The sequence below is a fragment of the Castanea sativa genome, chromosome 10, assembly GCF_040712315.1.
Source record: "Castanea sativa cultivar Marrone di Chiusa Pesio chromosome 10, ASM4071231v1".
Lineage (NCBI taxonomy): Eukaryota > Viridiplantae > Streptophyta > Magnoliopsida > Fagales > Fagaceae > Castanea > Castanea sativa.
In genome coordinates, this window is record NC_134022.1 from 25,553,621 (window position 1) to 25,563,216 (window position 9,596).

Genomic DNA, 9,596 nt, shown 5'->3' on the forward strand with positions numbered 1-9,596 from the left:
ATGGTCGTTATGTTGACATTATTGGTGATTTGTGCATGACTTACATCCATCAAATGCGAATTCTCATCTGCTTGCGCTTTTCGTTAGTGTTTTATATCCGTCAGTGAATTACCTCCATCTAAGAAATTTTATCATTTGGCTTCGTTTATGATTTACATTCGTCTAAGGAATTTTATCACTTAGCATTTTTTAGGTGATTTACTTCCATTTAAGGAACTTTATCACCTAGCTTCATTAGTGATTTACATCGGTCTAAGGAATCTTATCACTTAGCCTTTTTCTAGGTTATTTACATCCATTTAAGGAATTTTATCACTTGGTTTCATCAGTGATTTACATCCGTCTAAAAATTTTTATCACTTGACCTTTTTTTAGGTGATTTGCATCCATTTAAGGAATTTTATCACTTGGCTTCGTCAATGATTTACATCCGTCTAAGGAATTTTATCACTTAGCATTTTTTAGGTGATTTACATCCATCTAAGGAATTTTATCACTTGATTTCGTCAGTGATTTACATCCGTCTAAGAAATCTTATCACTTAGCCTTTTTTTAGGTGATTTACATCCAATTAAGGAATTTTATCACTTGGCTTCGTTAATGATTTACATCTATCTAAGGAATTTTATCATCGGGCCATTTTTAGTTTATCCGCACTTGCACACAATCTAATGAAATATTTGCTAAATAGTACTTTTATTACTTTATTTCAGAAGAAGATGTTACTATCATGAATACAATGGTACTTTACTTCTATTGATGGTATTTTTTCAAATGCTCGATGTTCCATGGCCGTGGTAACTTCTTTCCGTCCATTGACTCCAGGTGGTAGCTGCCTTGTCTCGAGTAATGGATGACCTTGTAGGGTTCTTTCCAGGTTGGTTCAAGCTTCCCTTGGGTTGGATCCTCTGTCGCCTGTGTGACTTTGCACAGGACAAGGTCTCCTATATTAAGTCTTCTGAGCTTCACTCTCTTGTTGTAATACTCGACCATCTTCTGCTGGTATCTCGCAATCTTTTGGGATGCTTCCTTTCTTACTTCGTCCAGACAGTCTAGGTTGACTTTCAATTGATCGTCATTACCTTCTTCATGGAAGGCCTCTATTCTCATACTGGTGACTCCTACTTCAACTGGTATCACTGCCTCAGTGCCGTAGGTAAGTTTGAAGGGCGTCTCTCCTTTCGGGGTCCTCGTGAGAGTTCTGTATACCCACAAGACATTGGGTAGTTCTTTAGGCCATGCACTTTTCACCTCTTCCAATCGGACTTTGATGATCTTCAACATCGTTCGGTTTGTCACTTCTGTCTATCCTAGAGATGAAAACTGGTTCCTAATCCCTAGTTCCGAGCAAAAGTTTCTAAATTCTTGGCTGTTGAACTGGCGTCCGTTGTCTGATATTATTGTTCTGGGTATCTCGAACCTGCACATTATGTTTCTCCACATAAAGTTCTGGATCTTTGCCTTCGTGATAGTTGGTAGTGCTTTTGCTTCAACCCATTTTGTAAAGTAGTCAATGGCAACTAACAAAAACTTTACTTGTCTCTTACATTGAGGAAGTGGACCCACGATGTCTATTTCCCATTGAGCGAATGACCATGAGGAAGTTATAGTCGTCATCTTTTCTCCTGGGAAGCGCTGGATATTTCAAAATCTCTGGAACTTGTTGCACCATTCAACAAACTCCCTCACGTCCTTCTGCATGATAGGCCAGAAGTAACCTGTTCTGATGATCTTGCTTACCAGGGATCTCGAGCTAGTGTGGTCGCCACATATTCCTTCATGGACTTCTTCGAGAATATATTTAGCTTCATCTTCTTCAACACACTTTAGGTAGGGCATAGAGAACCCTCTTTTATACAGGGTGTCATTCAAGATCGTGAACCTTGCTGTTCTCTTTCGGATCTTCCTAGCTTCATCAACGTCTGTTAGGAGTTGTACGTCTTTAAGAAAGGATAGGATCAGAGCCGTCCACCCGTTCTGGCTTTGAACCTCGAAAGTGTGGATTTCTTCAATGCTGGGATACTTTTGGACTTCTACTCTCAAGTCTGAGGGCGTTGATCCTTCTTTTGAAGTCTACCCAATCTAATTCTTGAGTTAAGTGCTCCGTCAGCCTGAGGTATTTCCGCATCCTGTCCTCCTTTGCTTCATATTCACCCTTTATTTGCCCGATCACCAACTTATAATAACTTTGGAGGAGTTGGTTTCTGGCACCCAACGCTTTTTTGACTCTAAGCCACATTAGTATGGCTTCATATTCTGCTTCATTATTGGTAGCGGGAAATTGAAGTTACACCCCATACCTGAGGACATTCCCCTCTGGGGTGATGATGATGACCCCTACTCCCTTTCTTTTTCAGGTTGACGACCCATTAGTTTGTATTGTCCATCTTTCTAAGTTGTCTTGGACTTCTTTCTCGAGAACTATAAACTCAGCAACGAAGTCTGTCAACGCTTGTGCCTTAATTGCTGTTCTGGGGTGGTATTCAATGTCGAACTGGCTAAGTTTAACTACCTATTGTATCATCCTTCTTGCAGCTTCGGGCTTGTTCATTGATTTTCTTATTGGCTAGTCCGTCATTACCAAAATAGGGTTTGCTTGGAAGTAGGGACGTAGTTTACGAGAGGCGACAATCAAGGCAAAAGCAATCTTTACAATCCGCAAATATTTTGCCTTAGATCCTTGGAAGACATAGTAAACCGGGAGTTGTACTTTATTCTCCTCTCGAATCAGAGCTGCACTTACGGTGGTGGTTTACATTGCTAAGTATAGAAGCATGTCTTCTCCTTCCTTTGATGGACTTAGGAGTGATGGGTTGCTTAGGTAAAGCTTCAGTTCCTAGAAGGCCTTCTTGCACTCCTTTGTCCAGGTGAAAGCTTGCTTTAGAGTCTTGAAGAATGGTAGGCATTTGTTCGTCACTTTAAAGACGAACCTATTAAGGGATGCAATCCTTCTAGTTAATTTCTGAACTTCCTTCACCGTTCTTGGCGATGTCATCTCTAATATGGCTCGCACTTTTTCTAGTTTAGCTTCTATCCCCCATTGTGACACCATGAACCCTAGGAACTATCTTGATGTAACTCCGAAGTCGCACTTGCTAGGATTCAGCTTCATCTAGTACTATCTGAGAGTATTGAAGGTCTCCCCAAGGTCGTCTGGGTGTGTGGCTTCCTCCTTGCTCTTGATGAGCATACCATCCACGTATACTTCCATGTTTCTCCCGATCTGTTTAATGAATATTTTATTGACTAACCTCTGGTAGGTTGCTCCTGCTTTTTTCAGTCTGCAAGGCATTACCTTATCGCAGTAAAGCCCCTGGCTGGTGATGAAAGCAGTCTTCTCCTGGTCTTCTTCTGACATCTTGATATGGTTGTAACCCGAGAATGCGTCCATGAATGTGAGAAGCCTATGCCCTGCCGTGGAGTCCACAAGCTAATTTATTCTTGGCAGGGGGAAGCTATCTTTTGGGCAGGCCTTATTCAAGTCCGTGAAGTTCACACACATCCTCCATTTCCCATTTGCTTTCTTTACTAAGACGACATTGGCCAGCCAATTTAGGTAGTAGACTTCACGGATAAAATCGGTTGCCAGTAACTTGTTTACCTTATCCATGGTTGTTTTATTTCGTTCAGGGGAAAAGACTCTTCACTTCTGCTAGACGGGCTTCCTCTCCGAATCCACATTCAGGTGGTGTTGGATGACCTCAGTCGCTATGCTTGGCCTGTCCTCATGGCTCCATGCGAAAACATCCAAATTGCCTTTAAGCAATTGGACTAGCCTCCATTTTATCTGACCGCTCAAGGTCGTCCCTATCCTCATGGTCTTTGTTGGTTCTCTATCTACCAGTTCCACAGTTTTCAAGGCTTCCACTTTCTCTTCCTCCTTCTCCTCAATCATCCATGTATGGTTTTCCTTTACAGCTAACACTGCTTGGTAGCATTCCCTAGCCAGCACTTGGTCTCCCTTCACCCCCCCACGCCATTCTCCGTTAGGAATTTTACCTTTAGGCAGTAGGTGGAAGTTGCTGCCTTCTAACGGTTGAGTGTGGGCCTTCCAATTATCACGTTGTATGAGGAAGGGCAATCTACTACCAAGAAGTCGAGCGGACGAGTTAGCTATTGAGGATGAGACCCCACTGTGATTGTCAGTGTCACTATACCTTTGGGGTATACGCGGTCTCCACTGAAGCTAATAAGGGGGGACTCAAAATGCTGTAACTTTTCGGGGTCTACTTTTAGCTACTAAAAGGCAGAGAGGTATATAATGTCTGCAGAGTTACCATTGTCTATAAGAACCACCCTGGTGTTAAATCTTTCTATCATGAGCATGATAACCAAGGGGTCGTCATGTGGCTGCTTCACTCCTCTAGCATCTTTTTCCAAAAATAGGATGTCCTTATCCGTTTTTCTTATCTGCTTAAGGGGTGGTATCCTGTGGACACTGTTTACATGTATCTGTTGTGACTTGTTTAGGGATTTAAAGGATCCACCTGTGGACGGCCATCCTGTGATCATTTTTATCTCTCCTATCATGCTCTGTGGATGATTGAATGTGTTATCCTCGTCTCTAGGAACAACTTCGTGCTTCTCCTTGTTATCATTTCTAGATCCGCTAGATCCCCTCATTCTTCACAAACTTTTGTAGCTTCCCCTTCCAAATGAGTTCTTCTATTTGCTCCTTCAAGTCTCTGCAATCTTCAATGTAGTGGTCGTGGCCTTTGTAAAAGCGGCAGTATTTCTTCTTGTTGCGCACATTGGACGATGAATGCAGCAACCTTGGCCACTTGAGGTAATGGTCATCTTTGATCTGCATTAAAACTTTGTCAACGGGCATAACCAAAGGGGTAAATTTTACCGTTAGTGGAGTTTTTCGTCTCTCTGCTCTATTTCCATCAGTGCTTTCGTGGTCTCCCCTTTCTCTTTTACGTCATTTCCGGTCTTCCCTTTTCCCCTCTCTCTCTTTTTGGGTTTCTCCTCGTCCCCTATTGCTACTAGGGCATATTCAGTGTTCATGTACTTCTGAGCTTTCAATAGCATTTATGCCATTGTCTACGGAGGGCTTTTTGCGAGTGCGACGACAAACTCTCTGGATTTCAATCCGGCTTTGAAGGTTGTTAGTTGCACTTTGTCGTTTACTTCATCTATTTCCAGGATTTCTCTGGTGAAACACTTCATATATGACCTTAGGGTCTTCTTCTCCCCTTGCCTGATGGTGAGCAGATGGTTTGCAAGCCTTTTTGCGTGTTGTCCACCTATGGAATGGCGTACAAAAGAGTTGCCCAATTACTCGAAGTTGTTAATGGACGATATTGGTAGCTTACTAAACTATACTCCCGCTGCTCCCTTGAGAGTGGTAAGGAACGAACAACATAGTATCTTGTCTGGGGGTTGTTGTAGACTCAAAGTCGTTTTGAAGATGGTGATGTGATTTAGTGGATCTTTTAAACCATCAAATGATTCAAGCTGCAGAGGGCTAAACTTCGGGGGCATGGGGCACTCTAGGACTTTGGTGGTGAAATGTGAGTCCGTCCTTCTGACCATTTTGTCCATGTTTCGATCTGTTTTCTCCCTTATCACAATCCTTAACTCGTCCATATCTTTCTTCACCTCCCTAAGGAATTCTGAGTTCACATCCTTAGGGGTATTTGGCCGTCGGTGATCACTCCTTCTGTGGCTGTCTTCGTTGTCATTCCAGTTAGTCCCAGAGTGATTCTCCTCTTGTTGAAGTTGCAACCTCATCTCCTGGTTCTGTCTTGTAAGCTCCTCTATACTAGCTGTGCGTGTTTGGATCTCCAGGGCTAGTGCTGAAGAATCTTGTGGTGTGCTGGACTCCATTTGAACTTTAGGATTGAATGGAACTGCAGTTTGGGACTGAAGTATGAAATTGTCAGATCCACACAGACGGCGCCAAACTGATGATGCCAAAATCGTCAGTTAAATGAGTTCGTCTAGATGGGTCAACACAGATTCGTCCTTAAGACCTGTTAGGTTAAGAGCAAAGTCCTCATTTTCTGGTCACCGGTGTAGTGTCGGCCATAGAGTCTCCGATGATAAAGTCAGTCAATGGATCTTTCAATAATAGAGAGAATTTGGTGGTGGGAATAAGTATAAGTATATGCGTGTCCCTCTTTTGGGATTTGATAGGTTTGTATATATAGGCTTTCTCGAGTAGTTGTTGTCCTCCTTAAATGGTGAATTCAAGCTTGTTTAGGTAACGTCTCAGGTCTTTACTTGGTCTTTACGAGGGCTCCAACGGTCTCTTTGCTGATATGTAACCGCCGGGGCGTTGAATGGTGGCATTTATGTCTGGTCCTCGACTAGGTTGGCTTTCCTTGGATGAGGGTAATTATTTTGTCTATCAGGAAGAATTCAATCTCATGTCTTTAAATTGTTGAGCTAGTTTTTCTTTATTTTTAGTTAATTTTCCTATATATTTAATATTTAAAAAATAAATATATCAATATATAGAAAGGGTGCGGCGCAGTGTGGTTTATGTGATTTTCTTATTATAAAACTACAAATTGCATTGCACCATGCTATGCGGTGTGGTGCAATGCGGTTAAACCATTTTACAGGCGGTTTTGGTGCAATTTTGGTATGATTTTTGCAGTTTGTGTGATTTTGTGAACACCCCTACATATCATGGTCTAATGACATCTTATAATGATATAAATTTCGAATCATAGCTTGGAGAAAGCCACATCCCCTTTTTTTTTTATGGGTAACCATCCCCATTATGTCATTGGCAATTTAGGATATTTACTTGCAATGTATGGAGTTTTTTGGCTGAATATTGCAAAAAATGAAGTTTATTTGTGATATGGGTACTGTTCAAACTTATTTGGAAAAATGAGGAGAGAAGTGAATTTCGGCAACACCAATGTTGAAATTCTGAGAAAAAGTAGGAGAAAGGAGAGAGAAATGATGTGATGGATGGGGAGAGAAAAAAAGAAATTTCAGCAATGATATTGCCGAAATTGGAAGATTAAAAAAAAAAAAAAAAAACTAAATTGTGGCAAGAGTAATGCTACAGCCACACACTATTTTATCATATTTTTTACAAACTGTTGTTATGACCAATTTTTTACTGGTTCTGATTAGTGCCTATCAACAACATCACTTTTTTATTTACCAATAATCACTCATCACATCAACAGTTTATGAAAGTTTTTGTAAAAAAATTTGTAACTCTAGCACACTTTTGTAAAAAAAAACTCAATTGTGGCAATTGAATTGCCGAAATTGAAGGAGTAAAAAAAAAAAAAAAACCTTGATTGTGGTAAGATATATACAACCACAATTTTGGAGGACTAAAGTGTGTATCTCTGTCATTTTACTCCAAAAAGTGTGGCTGCATTCAATTTCGGCAATTCAATTGCCACACTTGATTTTTTTTTTTTTAAATCATTCACTTTTGGCAAAATGCTAGAGTTACAAACTTTTTTACAAAAACTTTCATAATTTGGTGATGTGACGAGTGATTATTAGTAAATAAAAAAAGTGCTATTGTTGGTAGACACTAATGAGAACCAGTAAAAAATTGGCAATAACAACAATTTGTAAAAAATATGATAAAATAGTATATGGCCGTAGCATTACTCTTGCCACAATTCAGTTTTTTTTTTTCCTTTTTTTTAATCTTCCAATTTCGGCAATATCATTGCCGAAATTTCTTTTTCTCTCTCTCTATCTGTCACATCATTTCTCTCTTCTCTCTCTTACTTTGCTCAGAATTTCAATATTGATGTTGCCGAAATTCACTTCTCTCCTCATTTTTTCAAATAAGTTTGAACAGTACCCATATCACAAATAAACTTCATTTTTTACAATATTCAGCCAAAAGACTCGCAATGTATGTCTTCCCAAATCTGATAGATCAATGGTTTTTTTTTTTTTTTTGTTAGACCACAACTAATAGATCAACGTTGATCCCTATTATAGATCCAAATTATAGTTATTACAGCCTCTATACTCAATGCTATGGTCGTTAAAGAAAGTAAAAGCATTGGTTATTATACTTCTAACAAAAATAGAGAAGCAAAAGTAAAGAGAGTGTTTGGTTTGTGTTTTCAGATACCAATTTTCAGTTTTTAAACAACATTACACGTATTTCCATATGTTTTTTTACTCACACGTATTTTCACAAATGTTTCCAAACAACAATTTTCAGTTTTTAAACATATGTACCAAACGGGCTCAACGAATGCCAATTTTTTTGTTAAGACCAATTTGAAAGTCTAATTACCTGCTAAGCTAGCTTCAAGGATTATACTAGTCTAATAATCTTTTCCAAAAGGCCATGGAAATGATAGACTAGATAAATTGTAATTTATAGATATAAATTAATCACAAATTCAAAAATTTAGTTACATTCTTAAATGAGAGAGAGAGAGAGAGAGAGAGAGTAAAAGCATTGGTTATTATACTTCTGGCAGAAATAGAGAAGCAAAAGTAAAGAGAGTGTTTGGTTTGTGTTTTCAAATAACAATTTTCAGTTTTTAAACAACATTACACGTATTTTCACATTTTTTTACTCACACATTTTCATAAATGTTTCCAAACAACAATTTTCAATTTTTAAACACATATACCAAACGGGCTCAAAAAATGCCAATTTTTTTGTTAAGACCAATTTGAAAGTCTAATTACCTACTAAGCTAGCTTCAAGGATTACACTAGTTTAATAATCTTTTCCAAAAGTTCATGAAGATGATAGACTAGATAAATTGTAATTTATAGATATAAATTAATCACAAATTCAAAAATTTAGTTACATTCTTAAATTATATATATATTCCAGCCAAAGAAATTCCAATTTATTTACTTTTTCGACTAGGCTGTGGAGATTAATCTCAACCGTCAAGATATTTTCTGAAACTTAATAAATTAATCAGAATCTTACAAAAACAAAAAAATCATAATCACTCACCTACCACAAAACGAAAGAAATTATGAAAACAATGAAAATAAACAGAGTCATATAAGCACACATTCACTGTCTTATCTTTGATACAGTTCATAATTTGGCCTCATAAGAAAAGTGTTCATCATTTGGCGTCATAAATAGAAAAGTCTGTCCTCTGCATATGATAAAAATTTATTTATTTTATTATTTATTTCCTTTTTAAGCGGGTAATATAATCAAGACACCCACTAAGCTAAATATAATTATCCGTTACAACTTACAGTCCTCATCCTTTTTTCTCGTTTTGAATGCAGAAAGTGGAGCAGGAAAGCCAAATCGGGTTTTCAATTCCGGATCATACCATTAAAACAAAACATAAATAGTAAACATAAACCGAAAACAAAAGAATAGAGAGTGTGACGTGTATAAGGCAACAGGCGCCGAGTGAAGCGATTCCTGGGACGTAATCGTCATTGTGATATATGACAAGGACAGCTGTTCCTTTACTTCTATAACCCTCTCTCTCTCTCTGCCACCATAATTGGTTTTCTTTATTACAACATTACATTAATTTGTTTTTAGTTTAATCCCAAATAAAAAAAAAAAAAAACCTATCCCAGTTACCAATTAATTTAAAATAATTATGCTTGAGTAATTTTAAGTACAATTACCTTTATAAAAAAAAAATATAATT

At 38.3% G+C, this 9,596-nt stretch overlaps 1 protein-coding gene across 1 annotated transcript; it reads right to left on the minus strand.

Annotated features, from left to right (window-relative positions):
* Positions 1–753: 753 nt before the first annotated feature.
* On the minus strand, positions 754–1,284 carry LOC142612296 (uncharacterized). Its single transcript, XM_075784407.1, has one exon. The coding sequence runs from the start codon at positions 1,282–1,284 to the stop codon at positions 754–756; it is 531 nt and encodes a 176-aa protein (XP_075640522.1).
* Positions 1,285–9,596: the final 8,312 nt, after the last annotated feature.